Source organism: Felis catus, chromosome D2 (genome assembly GCF_018350175.1).
Source record: "Felis catus isolate Fca126 chromosome D2, F.catus_Fca126_mat1.0, whole genome shotgun sequence".
NCBI classification, from domain to species: Eukaryota; Metazoa; Chordata; class Mammalia; order Carnivora; family Felidae; genus Felis; species Felis catus.
Window position 1 is genome coordinate 80,563,483 of NC_058378.1, and position 17,952 is coordinate 80,581,434.

At 51.3% G+C, this 17,952-nt stretch overlaps 1 protein-coding gene across 6 annotated transcripts in view; it reads right to left on the bottom strand.

The window, feature by feature from the left end:
• CTBP2 (C-terminal binding protein 2) overlaps positions 1-17,952 on the bottom strand; it is a 158,891-nt gene that overhangs the window by 41,768 nt on the left and 99,171 nt on the right. For all 6 annotated transcript variants that reach the window (XM_023241068.2, XM_045040804.1, XM_023241069.2 and 3 more), the window contains exon 3: positions 7,683-7,842. In XM_023241068.2, coding sequence (XP_023096836.1) covers positions 7,683-7,740 — 58 coding nt within the window. In that variant the 5' untranslated portion in view covers positions 7,741-7,842. The remainder of the gene's footprint in view (positions 1-7,682; positions 7,843-17,952) is intronic.

Below are 17,952 nucleotides of genomic sequence, written 5' to 3' on the forward strand. Positions count from 1 at the left end.
GGGCTTAGGACATCCTGCTTCCTACTTTTAAATGTGTACAGGCTGTATTGGTTGTTTGTTTCTGTCAAGTGTTTTAGGATTTATGTTTAAAAACAGCTTCCTGCCTTTAGAAAAGTTTTCTGTCCCTTCTGTTCCCGCAGGGCCCCTACCAAAATAACTTCCTTGGCTGATCTCAATCGCAGGGGGCGGGGGACCCAAGTGCAGTGGTGAAATAGGAAATAGTTTCAAGGCAGCCTGTATGTACGTTCTCATGAATGCAAAGAGAAAACAAGAATGGCCAGACAGCATTTCAGTCATCAGGGGATTGACACAGCACTGAATGCCCTCGGAAGAAAACCCCAGACCTGAAACGGGGCTGTGTAACCAAACCTACCCTTCCAAGATGAGCTGCCATGTAAACAGTCCCAGCCTTCAAGGAACTCTAGACTTAGCCGTTTATCATTGTTTAATTTTTTAAAATGTTTTATTTGAGAGAGAGAGAGACAGAGACGGAAAGGGCTAGAGCAGGTGAGGAGCAAGGTGAGGGAGACACAGAATCCGAAGCAGGCTCCAGGGTCCGAGCTGTCAGCACAGAGCCCGACGCGGGGCTCGAGCTCTCAAACCTCAAGATCATGACCTGAGCGGAAGTCAGACGCTCAACCAACTGAGCCACCCAGGTGTCCCAAGACTTAGCCATTTTAAATGAAAACAAAGGCTTGCACATTGCTCAGGACTTGATTTCTTAACTAGCCTATAAAACTCTTTTTAAAAAAAAGTTTATTTGAGGGAGGGAGGGGGAGGTGGAGAGAGAGAGAATCTCAAGCAGGCTGGGCTCGAACCCACCAACGGTGAGATCATGACCTGAGCTAAAATCAAGAGTCGGACTCTCAACCGACTGAGCCACTCGGGTGTCCCTAGATTATGAAACTTACTAACAGCTGTATTATGAAAATTAGCTTTGACTGCCTCTTGTGATGGGGGTAAAAGTCCATTCCTCTTTTAGGGCAGGTTTTGAAACTAAGTATGAGCTGGAGCCCTGGGCTGGGATGCAGGCCTGGGCAAGCCACAGGACAAAAATCTACCAGGAAAGCTGACCCTCACAGGATTTGCCTTCAGCAGGTGCTAGAACAAAAACCACTTTATTCTTTCCTCTCTGTAAAAACCTCCGATAAGAGCAAAAATCCCACAAAATCTTAGCATCTCAGGTAACCCCCTAACCCACCTCAACGCTGCCACCCCTCACTCCATCACACTCTGTATTTTATGTGACTTAATCTGTATTGGGTTCCCAATATTCCAGAATTCCTTCCTCTTGGCTTTGAGATGCCCCAGTCATGTGCATCCATCAGGGTCCAGCTCAAGTAACCCGCACCTCCAGGAAACTTCTTCGGTTCACTCGAGGTCTCTTGGTCCCCAAATCCAAAGAAATCTACCCTATAAGGGGAGTACACTACCAAAGCAATCCAGGGGATGCATCAATTGGCAGAGACAGCCCTTGGTTTTCTCACTCAAGGTGATGGAGCCCTGTCCCTCCGACATGTCCTTTTCTCCACCATGTGCCTGTTTCTTCAACACATAGGCTGTGAAGGGATCAGATGGGTGTGACTGTACAGGACAACAGGACTCCATGGACAGCCAGTCCTTGCCCTCAAGGCACGTCCTGTGCGATGGGGAAAGCTGACAGGCGTACGGGGTCACCGGGAGGACCTCCGAACCCACGCCCAGGCCAAAGCATAGGCGCTCACCTGCAAGGGTCTGCGCGCGGAGGCACCGAGCTAAGAGCGCAGAGGACCTGCCGCCCGCTATCTGACGCTGCCTGGCAACACTCTGCATTGGCTCAGCCGGCTGTGCCCGGGGGCAGTCGGAAGATGGGCTGCCAAGACCTTGCAGGTGTAAAGACCGACGGTCCACCCTGCTTCGAGAAGCTGTTTCACCCATTCCGGGGTGTGAATGGGAAGGATTCTCTTGGCACACACATCTCTCCCAGCAGGACACGGGAAACAAGCCCATGGATGGCCCAGCCCCCCGAGGAGCAAGTAACAAGACAAAAGAGGGAGACCACTGTGACCAGGTGCACGCACATCGGTTCCCGGAAGACATCCCCTCCCGGTACCTCACAGCTCGGCTGGTGGTGCTGAGCCAAGTTCTTGCCTGGACCCAGAGGGGCACCAGAGGCCTCTCTGGAGGCAGACGGCGTGCCCCAAACCCTGAGCTTTGTTAGAGCAAGAGTCCCATTAACGTCAGGATGCTCCTAACATCGTGGTTTGGTGAACTGAGTATGAGTTGATCAGAAACAAGGGTCTCATCTCACAGCATATCACCTGTAGGTCCTGAAAAAGAAGTCACAGCACAAAAAGCTGGCACCAAAGTATATTCTGGGGTTCTGGTGCCATCATCCCCCCAAATGCCTGTAATGACACTGAGCGGTGTTGGGACCTACCCAGGCCCAGGGACATCCTCCGAATTTGTGGGGGGCACTGTGGGCTGAGCTCTCCGCTTCTTCACAGCTAGGACTGTTCTGCTGTCCTTGGACCTACCCCGTTGGAAGGAGACTGGGCCTGGGTCCGTCGGAACCCTGGTTCCTGGGAGGGGTTTACTGAGCCTGAAAGCAGACAGCCTTTCCTAAAGGTGCGGTGACCCAAGGAAAGGCACTCAAATCCAAGCAGGTTGGGAAGATAAGCCAGGTGGCTCCAGGGCACTTAGGAGGTTTGATCATCAACAGGGACACAGACAGGGGTCTGTCTGGAGCAAGAGCAAAAATCCACTGGGGTGGGGCGGCCGCTAAAACACCAGCCACCGGCCAAATACGCCACACCCCCAAAGCACAGGTGGATACGAGCGGACTGGACACGCTGCTGTTAGAAACACAGGGAGTTAAAGGACATCTGCCAGCTGCAGTCAGAGCCCCCTCCGCACACAGACAAGTTCAGAGAGAAGCCGATGTCTGTATCTTATAGGTGAGGAGAACAGAGACATACAACGTTTAACCCGATTCCCACCTGCAGAAAGCGAGGGCCTGAGTGTGGGCAATTCTACGAACCCAGCCCCTAGTTGACAAGACGCACCCCGGGGGAGGAGTTTATCTAAAAACCACACCAGATAAAGGGGAAATGTGGATTTTTATCCCTTGCAAATAACTTCCATAAAGCTTCAACTTGACCTCGCTCCCTTCCTTTTTACATGAGCACATGGCAGTAACACGTTCATTTATGCTTTTGGAGTTTAAAGTCGAGTCTAGTTGACTATTGTATATTTACACAGCTAACGTAATTATCGCTAATCACATAATTACTGGAAACATGCATAATTGCCCAATCCAAACATACAATTATAATGTACAGCAACATTATAAATCCCCCTTTTAAAATCCACATTTTGGGGTTGTTTACGGGTATTTATTAGAAATGGTTGTGGTCTACCTAGAGATGGCCAGCTTCGATACTGTTTCTGTAGAAAGTGCTACATACGCTTTAAAGACCGAAAAAGGTAGGGGCGCCTGGGTGGCTCAGTCAGTTAAGCGTCTGACTTTGGTGCAGGTCATGATCTCACGGTTCGTGAGTTTGAGCCCCATGTCGGGCTCTGTGCTGACAGCTCAGAGCCTGGAGCCTGCTTTGGATTCTGTCTCCTTCTCTCTGCCCATCCCCCGCTTGTGCTCTGCCCCTCTCTCTCTCTCTCTCTCTCTCTCTCTCTCTCTGTTTAACAAAGTCAACACTTGGGGTGCCCATCCCCCACTTGTGCTCGGTCTCTCAAAAATAAATAAATAAATGTAAAAAAAATTTTTTTAAACAAACTCCACACCCAAAACCCAAATAATCCGTGAAGAAATGGGCAAAAGACATGAAAAATAAATATTAAAAAAAATTTTTTTAATTAAAAAGTTACCAGAATTTGTAATTATTCCTGTATTTAACAGATGTCAGTTGGTCTCTATTTTCCCAGTATCCATTCAACGAACCTACCTTCTCACTTTTTACCTCTGCTCGTGAGGACATCCTAGAGGTAAGCAATGTCAAACAGGGCTGTTTATTCACAGGGAGGTTCACGTCATTTCTTCTTGACATGCAGAGGAAGGGGGAAAGTCCACTCCTGAGTTATGGTATGAGGAGGGCACTAATCACAGCTCAACGGATGCGATCATTAGGACCATTTTTCCACGTGCGTAAGACATTTGAACAAAATAAAGTAAAATGAAATGTCTACTTTTGTCAAATGACATTCTCCACAGCCACAGGGGAGGATGGCGTTGGGGGATTTATTCTACCATAACCCACAAGAAGATGTTCCGACAAAATGTCATCGGCAGAGCCATTCTGGTATATTACGCTTCTACAAACCCAGAAAATGCTTTCCGCAAAACGCTTTCCTGGGTTACTTTGGTGATGCCGAGAGATAGTAAGCCCTCTTCTCTGAGCAACAAATATCTGGGGAAAATCACACCAGCTGTGTCTAGATGTAACATACTGAAACTCCGACGGTCCAATTCACAAATGCGATGTATCAGTTATGCCAGCAAACTTAACGGAGGGGGAAACCAAGACTGGAACTATCCATCAGAAAAGATGGGACTGCCGTTGCAGCCCAGCTCTGACCAGTCCCTGTTATCATACCCTACTCCATACTAACCCTGACACAACAGCACTCTGGGATTGTTTGAGACCAGGCATCGGCAAGAGCGGAGAACAAATTATCAATATCAAAATAGAATGGTTCCTTTAAAAAGAAAAATTAAAATCTGGCTTCTAAGTCAGCTTGAAAGGCTATTATTCCAACTGATTTGGATGGAGTCCCAAAGACTGGCTGGTGAGAAGCAAAGCCATACTCTGCACTGTGCTTCCATCTCGAACAAACATCCCGTGGCAGGGGTGGGGGTGACGGGAAGACGCGGCCTGCGTCAGATTCTGCCTTCCACCCTGTCTTCCCTTGGCTTCAACTCGGAACCCCAGAGGGCAGAGTGGCTAGGAGTGGCCACAGGACATTGAAGTTCAGGAGGGCAGAGACCCTCAGGTTTCCAGGAGGAATGGGCTGGGCCTGGGAAGGCAGGTAGGGGTTCTGTGCAGGGGTGAGGCTCAGATTCCACCAGACAGGCTAGGCTGGAGCAAAGGTGTTCATTGAAGAGACAGAGGGGGCTGGAGGCGGACCCAGGAGGGCCTGTCTGGAAAGGGATCCTGCAGCTGGGGTTTGCACGGGGGTCTGGCGGCAGGAGAGAGGACCGAAACCTGAAGGAGGTTTGTTCCCAGAGACCAAAGAAACCAAGAAGCCAAGGCAAAGCCCCTATGAGCCCAGAGTGGCTACAACACAGAAACAACTTCATGCTTTTAACCTAACAATCAGAAACAACGAGAGAGAGAGAGAGAGAGAGAGACAGAGACAGAGACAGACAGACAGACAGACAGACGGGGTCCTGGGGGTGGGGCACTGGCAGGGAGAAGGAGAAGACTGTCTGCTGGGCTCTCTGGATTTCCAAATAGAATGTTCAAGAGCAGGTAGACCGGGTTTCTAGAACAGACACTGGAGACAATCCAAAGCCAGGGATGGAGACACAGGGGGAAATGACTGGACCCACGGAACCGATTTGAGGGAAAGGCCGAATAAGGGGCACACATACCGCCTCCTCTGTGCCTCACTGGTAGCAGCTGGGCCGTGAGCACCTGGCCCGGCCTGGAAAAACGTTAACTCGGTGTACAAATGCAAGGGTCACCAAAGGAGCACCTTGGAACACCTGTTGTACTTAACGGGACAGCAAACGAGCGTTTGGGATCGTGGGTTACAAGTAACACCCGAGTAACTGAATTTCAAATGTCTGTCTTGATGGTGCCTATTGAGAAATTTCAAAAATTGTAGCTTTAACTTATCTCGGGAATGCCGTTCACAGGTGAAGCAGACGCTAAAGTTTCGGTTATAAAAAGTGGGCGGCAGGTGGGTGAACCATGCTGGGGAGAGAGGGTCTGAAAAAACCATCATGGTTTGCGTTTGCCAACAGCCCTGAAAACACAGAGGGGACAGGCCACTGGCTCTCCAATCCCATTCTCGTCTCCGATGCGTTATGTCTAGATAAATACCGTAGAACGGGTGGAATCCACACCACAGGCATCAAGGACACGAACGCTGGAAAGTTGATCCACTAAAGGCTTTTTAGAACAGGAGACCCAGTAACCTCAAATGAGGCACCTTTCCGCCAGAGGTCAAAAAGTAAACTGACTAAATCCCCACGTGATCGGGTGGAAGCCAGAGTCTGGGACACGACCAACCAGTCGGTCTGGGCTCTTCCATGACTAGTCATGCTTCTGAAAGTCAAACAGGCTTTCAAAAAATTATGTAGGCTAAGGAGACCAAGGACAAGACCACTAAATGGAGGGTGCGACCCTTGAGGAGTTCCTGCACGAACAAGCACCCGCACGAATCACGTCTGTTATCAGGACACTGAGGTGTGGTCCGGTCCCCTGGGCGTGATTACGGTGCTGTGTTTACATCAGGAGACGTCCTAAAAGGGCACACAGGCCACGCAGGTATTTGGGAGCGAACCGCTGCACCTGCAACTTTCTTCTACATGGTTCTGCAAAGCCCAGCCATCCATTCATACACGAATGTATCTCTATCTGTACAGCTATAAAAAGAAAGCAAACGATGGCCAATCTCATCAACTGGCAAATGCGGTTGAAGGGGCTACCAGCATCCGTTCTACTACCCCACCGATCTCTCTGGAGGTTCGAACGTTTTGGCATGTTTATTAAAAACAAAACCAAACCTTTAAATCTCCAGCCCCCTGCACAGCAGCAGAACCTCAGGGGTGTGGGGGACAGTCAGCACCGCTACCCTCTCGTGTCACAGAGCTCTTGCCGGGCATACGGTCACACAACACGTCTTTGATGCTTCCACCCCACGTGGCTGGAGTCACCTCTGCTTTCAGGACAAACCGTTCCATACGGGGCAGCCGGTGGGCCAACCGGTGTGCGAGCCCAGGGGGTGCTGCTGAGCCCAACCTGCCCGGGGGGCTCCCCTCCATGACCTGTGTGACACACGTCGCAGCCAAGTCACCGGTAACCAGGCCGAGCCAGCCCAGTCGGCAGCCGGGACGAGGCTGGCGAGGAGCACTCAACTCCAAGCCCAGGGCCACGCGCTCTGGATTTCTTACCGCTCCCTCATTAGGGAGGGATGGTGTTTAATCAACATCGCAGAGGTCTGTCCCCAGGTTTCCATTAGATTTTAATTATGTTTATTTTTCCTTTCATGAATAAAACACTTCCAGACATTTTCAAAGATACCAGGGATGTGAACACGTAATGAGAGACAATGCACGGACTCTTCAGGAATATCTTGGAATTCATCACGGTAAATACCTTAATCCGAAACAGATAAGAGTCCGGAAACCTCAGAAAGTGAAAAAAGATGATCCTGTTTGTTACGCAGCGTCTGTCATACGCAGGATGACCTGAGGGGTGTGCCAGAAACAGACCTAGGGCCGCTCCCTCCCCAGCTCTCCTAACCCCACCCCTACACCCTGGGAGCTGGGCACCCCTGCTCGAAGGTCAGGTCTACTGACCACAGCTCAGGACACGGGCAGGGGGATCTCTGGCTGGAGGGGGGGCGGGGCGCAGTCTCAACAGGGAACCGGTTCCCCCACTGGTCAGCGGTGAGCGGGGCGAGGGTTCGAGGGCGGGACTACGCGCCTTTGGTTACAAACCGCCAATCACGCTGGCTCTTACCTTCACAAATTCTGTCCAATCGCTGTCGCTTGACTTTGTGCTTATCCACAAGGGCCATTCTTTATCGAACTTTGCAACTCTCTGATTCAAAAGGCAAAGCGGTCCTCTAAGAACTTAGGGGAACGCGCAGGAGTCTGCGGGCATTACGCCACTATGAACCCTGAAACAAGGAGAAAAGAATCCTTACTCTCTGGACACCCTGGGGGCACAGGACAACAGTCATTCAGGGCTTTACTGCCACTTTCTATAAGGGGACCTGCCACCAGCGCTCGCTCTCCTGCCCTCGGACTTGGACAGGAAGGGAGCATTATTACTGGTCTCTGAAAGCAGTAAACGGCAGCATCCAGAACCCTAGCTTTTAACTTCGGGCTGTAAACACCAACCGCTGACAACGTGAATGGTAGTTATTTGTGCTCCGAGGCCAGAGACGACGCTACAGCCAGCTGGGCCTTGCCCTGTACTTCTGTGAACGCAGAGGGGCCGACTCCAGACCCACCCGGACCGCGAGGGGGTCCCAGGCCCACCTGCACTAAGACAGACACCCAGCCGTGGCTACGGGACAGCCTCTGTCCACGCCTTCTGCCAGGCAGTTTACAAAGTTTCCCCAAACTGCCCTTTGGGGTCAGCAGTCAAAGCCACCGCTCAGCACAACACAAGCCCCCCGACCCCACTGCACGAGAACGGGGCAGGAAGTCACAGGCCACCTAACCGCCTGGGCCAGGGGCCTCCAGGCCACAGACGGTATCGGCGATGGGAGGGTCCAGGCTGCCGGCCGCGACACTGGGGAACGGAGACCGCACCCGCACCTGTCCAGGCGTGCCCGGTGTTTCTGGCAGAAACGAGGCAGCAGAGGAGGGTCTCCCGTGTGGGTTGGGGTCTGTGGGGCTCTCCAGAGGGAAAGCCACGAGCCACCTGAAGAATGGGAAGCTGATGGCCAGCTTGTCTGTGGAGGGTGTGTGTCTTGGGGGGGACCGGACCCTCCTTTCCTCCTCATCCGACGTACCAGTTGAGGCCGCAAATCACGATCTGCACCCCGCAACGTCCGAGCTCTCGACTCACTGCGGTGGTCTTACTTTAACAACACGGTCAGAGAAAGTTGTCCTCAGTTACCCAGCAAATGAGGGGGGACAGGAGACAAGAGTGAGGCTCCAGGGTTAATAATGAGGATTATTATGTATGGTCATCAATTATGCAAAACGCTGGGAGTTACTTTATCAAAGGTCAGAATACAGGTCTGACTATGAGAAAGCAGACTTCCTGGTAGTTAATGGCTAATTTCCCAGCAATGAGGCGCACCTCAAAGATTTATGGCAATAATTACACGTTTTTTTTTTGTTTTTTTTTTAAAGAGCTGGGAAAGAAACACAATTTCTAATGACATAAATAATTAACGTAACATCCCAGAGATACTAAGCCCTTTTCAAACCCGGGGAGTTCCCCAAACCTGAACTTCAAACCCGGAGAGTTCCCCAAACCTGAACCGGCCATACTGGGCTAGGGAGACAAAGGTGGTCCCAAAGCAGGTGGGACAGGTGTGGCGGTCATGTTATAAAAATTCACTTTTCTTGGGCTTTAGGAGAGGCAACAACGCAAGGCAGGGAAGGGGGGGTGGTTCCTAACTCAAACCAATGGGAGAAGGGAGTCCCAGGCAGAGGGAAAGGTGGCCTCGAGCCCCAGAGCTCGGCTGGCAATTTTCATTTGCCCGAGTTCTGATCACCGAGCTGCAGTGCGGCCCCTGTCCTCGACGCTGGCATGAAGACAGAACCTCGTGTTAGCCAAGGGGTGAGAGAATTAATTAGTTAATATTTGTGAAGTGCCTTGGAGATGAAAAATGACAGCATTATCATCCGAGGCAAGCCGGGTTTCACACCCTCCTCCTTCCATTACGCCCAAGTGAGGCGCAATCATTCTTTTTGCTTTCCTTTGAATTTTAATTTGTATAATTAGATGGCGTCCTGAAAAATTGATAAGTAGGATCTCGATTATGCAATCAAAGGAAAGATCAGACATCCGCTTACACAAATAGCCTGTGTCCTATCATTTACCAAAAGAAAAAAAGAAGGAAAGGGGCAAAGGACTCCTGTCTGGGTATTTTTCGGGCTGGGGGCTGGCCCTTCCGTGGGGGCCCCTCCAGCTGTGGCACCCACCCACGTGGACAGCGAATTCAGAGTCTCACAGCCACCAGGCGGAGTCTGGTCAGGAACTCGTGGCAGTGACCGCTGATGTGCGGAGCCTCGTTCTTTCCCCTCGGTATCTCTTTGAAGCAAGAATGTATGAAATGTGACATTTTCCTCCTTGGCTCTCCCGAGGAGCAAGCTACTTATGAGGACTTAATTAACACAACCCTCCTTCCCGACGGCAGGGACAGGCCTTCTTCAGGGCAGAGCTGCGAGCTAGGGTCTCCGGCTGGGGTCCATGGAGACCACCAGCACCCCGTGCCCCCTGCACACCGGCCCCGGGCTCCCCGGGCAGTGCCCGCTCTGACAGCCAAGCTCTGTCTCCATTTGTATGTCTCTGCTCACAGATCAGGCCCCTTTCGGCCCCTGAATTTATCACCACAATCGGCAGCTGACACTATCTCATCAATGCTTCACAACAAATCAGGGTGCACAGAGGGGAGAAAAAGGAGAGGGGGATGGGTCCCTCTTTTGCTCAGACTATGGCCGTAGTGTCTGTCGTGGATGGAAGCAGCATTCTAGAATATTCTAGAAACAAGTATGTGGAATGACCGTTGCATGAGCGGAATCTGCGTTCATGAAAAAGGGATGTTTTTACTTTCCCAAGGGGAGTGGAATGCATGTGAAAATATTCAGTGCAAAGCAGCGGGCTTCAGAGGGCCGTGCGTGGCCTTCCTCCTTTGGTGAGCCAGCCCCTGGCATGCGGGAGCCAGCCATGGATACCACTCCCTCCAGCTGAGGCTGGGAGGGACACCTCAGTGGAACTAAAGAAACGTCAGAAGGGAAGTCAGGTGTTTGTAGAAATAGGATCCCACTGCCAAACCTTACGAGAAAACCACTCACTGCATTCTGCCCCAGAAAGGGAGATCCTAAAATTGCAGGGTAAACCACAGGAAGGTCTACTTGACCTTTTATTTTAGCTTGAGAGGAGAGGTGATCTAGGGCTGAAAGGTTTGGGGTCAGTGAATCTGGCTGCATGAGAAAGGTACTTAGATTCTCGTTACTGCCAGAGAGGAGCAGTGAGGATGGGAGGTTTACTCCACGTGGATTTCCAAGAGAAACTCGAGAATTCAAAGGGGGGACAAACAGGAAGAAGAACACTTCATTTTATAACCACCTGCTCGCATATCAAACACAAAACAAACACCCAAAACCGAGTACAAGAGAAATGGATGTTCCCCCCATCCAATGAGGTCTAAAATATGGGCAGATTGGTTTTATCAAACATGACCATTAGCAACCCACCTGCCGGGACCCAAATCACTACAACCTAGTCCTTGCTCATTTACTTTCTGATGTTTATTTATTTTGAAAGAAAGCAGGTACAAGCAGGGAAGGGGTAGAGAGGGACAGAGGGAGGAAGGGGGGGAGAGAGACAGAGAGAGAGAGAGAGAGAGAGAGAGAGAGAGAGAGAGAGAGAGAGAATGAATGAATGAGTGAATGAATGAATGAATGAATCACAAGTACGCTCCCTGCTGTCAGTGCAGGGCCCAACTCGGGGCTTGTACCCACCAACTGTGAGATCATGACCTGAGCTGAAATCAAGAGTCGGGACTCAACTGACTGAGCCACCCGGGCACCCCAACTCATTTACCTTCTTAAAAATCACAAGTTTTTAAGATGCCCTGTTTCTTTATTCCGATTCCTAGTCTCCATAAACACTAGGCAGACGAAGAAATTTACACAAAGTAATTGATGTCTTTCACAATGAAAATTCACCTAAAACCATGGCGATTGCCTTCAACTCTTTTCATGAAACCTACTTAGACGTTATGTTCATAAAGACAGACCAAGTTTCAGGATATGCTAACGAATCACTATTATCACAGTCAAGCAAGAGCTGCCAAATCCTGAGTGGACCCTTGGAGCCCTCCAAGTATATTGCACTGTTATTTCTGCCAAGGGGCCGAGAGGCTGGCATCATCCAAGGTAAGGAGAGACGGCCCCCTGCAGTCCCGGCAGCGAAGGCTCCCACCTTCCCCAGCCTGGGGTCCCTAAAGGAACAGCAGCACTCCTCAGGTTTCCTTCACCCCATCCTACAAGGCTCCACCAGCCTGTGAGTGACCCGGGAGGGCGGTACCCATCAGGCTAGGGCAGCACACCCCACCTGCTGGCACAGGCAAGGACCCTGTGTGTGGTGTGGATCCAGCACGTTGGGGGGCAAGGTCAGCACGTTTTACTAGAGCCTTGACGATGCTGGCCCAACAATGACAACTGCCCAGACAGCCCTCTCTGGCTCTTCATGGAGACCCAGTAAAGTCGCTGATCTTCAGGCTATCGCAAAAGGACCTGTTCCACCATCTTTGGAGGCCAAACGGGAACAACAGATTCCGTTCTGGGGAAGAGAGCTGGAGAGAGTCCTCTGATCAGGGGATCTGGCTTTTGTTTAGTAGGCTCTTATCTGGAGAGCCAACTGAAATCGAGACAAGACAAATGTTCTACAGGGGTCAGGGGACAGCAGGAAAAACACTGGCCTAGCCTTTGGTCAAATGGCTGACATAACACCACAATTAACAGAAGCATTCGAACTGCATTTTAAGGAAGAAAATGAAGTTTGGGGGGGGGATGATCAACTTGTGGGAAATCAGCTTACTGAAGTCAATTTTGTAAGTGTCTCAAAGCTACTACTGCTCCTTGATTGTTTTTGTTCAGTAGCTTTGGGGCATATTTAGGTTTTTGTGAAAGGGGAAACCCGGGTGCCTGGGGGGTTCAGTCGGTTATCGGCTCAGGTCACGATCTCATGGTTCATGGGTTCGAGCCCCACATCGGGCTCTATGCTGACAGCTCAGAGCCTGGAACATGCTTCGGATTCTGTGCCTCCCTCTCTCTCTGCCCCTCCCTCACTTGTGTTCTCATTCTCTCTCTCTCATAAATAATAAAAACAATTTTGAAAGGGGAAACCCATGGCTCAGACATCACGTGGCATATAACAAGGGGCACAGGTGACTCGGAGAGCCCCCTCCCCGTGCCCCAGAGGTAACCAGCAGGACCTTCTGATATACACTGAAGGTTCACTCTGGTTCCTGAAGCCAGACCTGTACCTTGTTTGTCAAGGCCACTCATCTTTCCCCAGGTAACTCCCAGGAGCCAAGCCTAGGGTGACAACGTCACACCCTAGTCACATGCCCTCAGTCCGTTCCAAGGGTCCCATCCACACATCTTCAGACAGAAGGTGCACAGACAGCTTGATTAGCACAGGTCCGCCATGCTTTTCCAACACCCAGGGGCCTGGCAAGCTTCAGAAGTCAGATGCATTTCGGTTTTTAAGAGGCAATACAGAGCTCACACCATGTTACTGTGGACCCCCAAATCAACCGTTAAGATTTCCACCATACAGGATGCAAAAAGTATCCAACACTTCAAGCCGGGTCAAAATCCGCTGCCAAATGGATTACAAAAGAAAGAAAAGAAAGAAAGTTTTGAAGGGTGCCTGGGTGGCTCATTGGTGAAGGGTCCCACTTCCGCTCAGGTCATGATATAACGGTTGGTTAGTTCGAGCCCCGAGTCGGGCTCTGTGCTGACAGCTGGGCGCCTGGAGCCTGCTTCGGATCCCTGCATTCATTCATTCTCTTTCTCTCTCAAAAATAAACATTTAGGGAAGAAAAAGCTTTGAAAGCTTTTTACAATTTGGATGCGAGGCTCAGGAATTGTGGGCCTGGAATTTTATTCTTTCCATCCAACCCCCAGCAAAATATTCTCTGGGGCTCTGAAGGAGACAGAGGTGAAGGGCAAAGACCACATAGCCCAAAGAGCTGGGAAGGTCACAAACCTAGACAGCAGTCTTCTGGCATGAAGAACCCCACTGCCCATGGGCGAGGCCCGTGAGGCTAGAGGCTGCCACCAGGAGGGAGCAGATGTCAAAGGCACTCTTCTGCTCAGACCAGCTCCCTGGCCGAGGATGCCGAGCGTGTCCTCCTTCAGCTTGGGTTGTTAGCACGTGGAAATTCGTTTCCTGGTGTTAAATGCAAAACTCAAAAATTCTCAAGATTTTCACGTGCTAACAACTATCACCAAGAACAGAACCGATGCATGATTTTCTTAATTGGTTGTTTTGTGTTATAATGAAAACTAAGTGTTGGTCTACCCAAGCTGAAGGAAATGAGATGCACCGCATTCAGGACTTTCACACATTTTTAAAGCCCTTGACTTACAAGTATGCTTCAAAATTAATATATTCCTTTTCGTAATAAAATAGCCTTTAGGAACAAAAGCAAACAAAACAAGAAAAGGCGAGGAAACACGTTTTCATTTAAATTAAGAAATGCAGAACACCAACTTTTACTCCCGCGGTGTTGAGACCGAGGAACTGTAGACACACGGGTTAACTGTTCCTTTCCTAATTTTCTGACCCTGCCCTCCTTTGGCATGACAATCTTGACCTGTAGCGGGGAAGTCTGCGTGGACAGGATGAAGGGCGTAGGCCTCAAGTTCTCTGTGAACAGAGGAAGTTCTGCGGTGACCAGACAGCTCATCTCCCGCTCCGTACCGAACATAAGAAACCACTGCAGGATGTTGCATCCGAGTGAGGAAAAGTCAGCATCCTATACAAGAAGCATCCGGAACGCCCAAAAGTTCTCATGAAAGGCCTGCAGAGGGGCCTTGGCCGTGGTTGAGGCTTTTGGGGTGGCCTCTCCAATGCCCCTAAGGTAACCCGAGGGTACTGTCTGCAGCCTGTGAGAAGCCCTGGGTATGCTTGCTGTGGTCCAGGGCAGAGTAAAAGCAGGGATAACTAACGACCAGTAAGGGCTTGGACCCTGGGGGTCAACCAAGGCAGGCGTCACCAGGGGACAGCTACCTGGGGACAGCTACCTGTGTTAGTGGACAGTGTGTTACACGTTAGCCTGTGGCTGGCTCCATTCAAAGAGCATGTGACTCTTGATCTTGGGGTTGTGAGTTTGAGTCCCACGCTGGGTGTAGTTAAAGATAAATTAATTTGAAAACAGCCTATGGAATGGAGGGTGGGGAGGGCAGGAGGGTGGAGAGTAGAGAACATGTAACACTTTTAAGGCGGTTTGGATTGTTTGGTTTCTTCCAACACAGATGGATTGCACTTGAATCGAAATGTCTGATAAGGACAATTTTATAGGAATTGGTTAACAAATAAATGAACTGCAGGGGCGCCTGGGTGGCTCGGGCGGCTAAGCGTCTGGCTTCAGCTCAGGTCATGATCTCGCGGTTTGTGAGTTCGAGCCCGTCCCTGTCGGGCTCTGTGCTGGGGGCTCGGAGCCTGGAGACTGCTTCGGATTCTGTGTCTTCCTCTCTGTCTCTCTCTCTCTCTCAAAAATGAATAAATGTTAAAAAAAAAAATTTTTTTTAAATGAACTGCAATAAGGTCTTGAATTTTTACAAATCTTCATGTTAGATTTTGAAGACCTCTGCCTCTTGATTTCTTGCCACTGGGAGGCCCCGAATCCTTGGCTGCCAGCCCAGAGGAGGGGACTTCCTTAGGGGACACAACTGCTCTGCTGCCCCTGAGGATTCCAGCCTGGTCTCTGGACGTTGTGCACTCGGAATCCACGCGTGAGGTCGTGCCGTCTGCGGTCTTGGCTCGCTGGCAAAGCTAAGGGAAACCACAGGTGTGGGGCGGACCTTCTCCTGGTCCAGTCCTTCCCAGGAGCAGGACTGGCGCCCAGTGATGGGGCCCTTCAGCCGGCAGAGGGCACTGCACACCCTGCGTGGCCTTCCTGGGCCCCAGAGCCCTGGGTCGCTGTGCTGAGGGACTCGCCCGGTTGACGGATTTCAACCCCCAGTTGGGCTCTACAAGAACCTAGAGGCAACGAGGCTCGACACCTCCAAAAGGAAAGGTCTGAGCTGATTTCAGGATGGCACACTGCACTTTCCCTCCATCTCCGGATGCAAAAAGAACCCATACCTCCCACTCACCCTTAAACCAACAGAAGTTTAGATTTAGGCACATGATCGGCCAGGGAAGAGGGAACCCAGGCAGGCCGCCCTGTCATCTAGGGCCTGGGCTCGGCAGTGGAGGCTCCCTGATGCAGGAAGGGCACGGCCACCCTGAAGGCTGACTTTCTATTACGCCCTTGCTTCTTGTTTAAAGACACATCAGTGAGGAATGAGCCATAGTGAGGAAAACGAAAACAACGTGGCAGGGACGTAACGTCTAAGGAGAGGAAAGCAGAGACGGAACAGAGCAAAGGCGCGTCAGGGTTTCCACCACAAAGCTCAAGACTACGTACACCTGCCGAACTGATTGTGCAATTCTCCTAGACCCCCAGCACGGTGTGTTGTGAAACACCGATGACCTCGGAATACACAACCTTTTCAGGAGGCACTAACTTGGAGAGGGAGGTGAAAAAAGTGAACGTTTCCCACCATATTCCGGAATGGAGATTCTGAGCGGCAGGCACGGGGCTGGAGGCAGGGCCTTCTTCCTGGGCCCCTTAAGTGACCATAGCAGAGGGACAGCTGAACTCTCGGGGCTTCTCTGATCAGCACGTTGTAAGCAGCCAACACACTGAGGCAGTGCCTTGGCTCCCCTGCCCGGTTCAGGGTGGAGGGTGAGGGGCTGGTTTCGTCCATCGACGCTGAAAGCAGGGGTGATGCCGATGCCTCGTCGGATCTCCTCAGCTCAGTAAGACCAGCATCCTCTCTGGGCACCGCTTCGAAGCCAGGGTTGCCATGGCAACGGACGCCCCTGGGCAGCACAGCTGACTCTTGGCCTGGCTGTCCCACCTGACCCCCAATTCAGCCTTCTCCAGGAAGTGTCCTGGGACTCTCTCCTCCCCTTTTCTCTCAGCACCTGACACAACGCCCTCCCCGTCACGTACCCGAACACATCGATTTGGAGAAGGCTCCTCCGTAGCGCCCACTTGGGGGTAGACGACCCAGCGAGGTGTGCGGGCCACCTGGTGGCCGAGGAGAAACTGAAAGAGGCTGACAGGCATGGCCCGACCAGGTCAGAGGCCGGCGGGAGAGGGGGATTTGAGGTGTTCTGCTGGAGATAAAGTCAGCCATGTGAAATGCTGGCCGGCTGGGACCCTTTGTTCATTTCCAAAAACAAAGTGTCTGGAAAGATGATCTCTAACACTAGGAAGAGCTAAGAGCTCACTCTGAACCCGCCTGCCTGCCCAAAGGAGCAGGGAGGCTCAGCCTCCCAAGGGTGGTGCTGGCTGGGTCACAGAAGCCAGTCGAGGACCAAACCGAATAGAATCCTGAGCAGCTCTGCTCAAACCTACGGCCCAGCCCGGCCAGGGGAGAAAGCGACCGGTGCCCCGAGAGACGCCCCCTGACACAACTCGGCTTATCGCTTCTCCCGTCTCAGGAGCCAACACTTCAGGGCACCATGGGACAGGAGTGTCCCCAGTGCGGAGGGGTGGCCCCTCCTTTATTCCAAAGGAGGCGTTGCTTACACAAAAGCAGATACGCAGGAAATTCAACTCAGACCTCGGGAACAGAGTAGTAAGTTTGTTTTATGACAACGGATGTTCTACATCCGGATCTTTACAAATACCCAAATCTCGCCCTAACGTTTCTCTACAAGAGAAGTCACCAGGCTGTAGTCGTGGAGGCCTCTGTAAGCCCACGCGGCACTGTCTCAGGTGACAGTTTTAAGGAAATGAGATGATGGAATCAAACATCCCTAAGTCCACAAAGTTTCTCTTCTTTTTTTTTTTTAAGTTTATTTTTCAGAGGGGGGTGGGGAAGGGAGGGAGACACAGAACCCGAAGCAGCCTCCAGGTTCTGAGCGGTCAGCACAGAGCCCAACATGGGGCTCGAACCCACAAACTGTGCAATCACGACCTGAGCCGAAGTCGGATGCTTAACCGACGGAGACACCCAGGTGCCCCCACAAAGTCTCGATTGAAAAGTTCTTCCCAGACCTGATCTTTTCAACCCGAGTCACAAAAAGGAAAATCTTCATCTTACGTGTAGCTACTTAACAAAATGAAATGCAACAGCTTACGGCTATTTATTTTGCTGAGCACAGTTTTAATGTGGAGGATGGGGGGTTTGGCGGAAACCCGGGAGGGGGGAGGCGGGCTTTGTATCCATGACTGCAACTGAAGGAGCCCGGCCAGCTGGCAGTCAGATGGGGGAGGAGAATCGGGTGACACTTCTAGGTCACACAGATT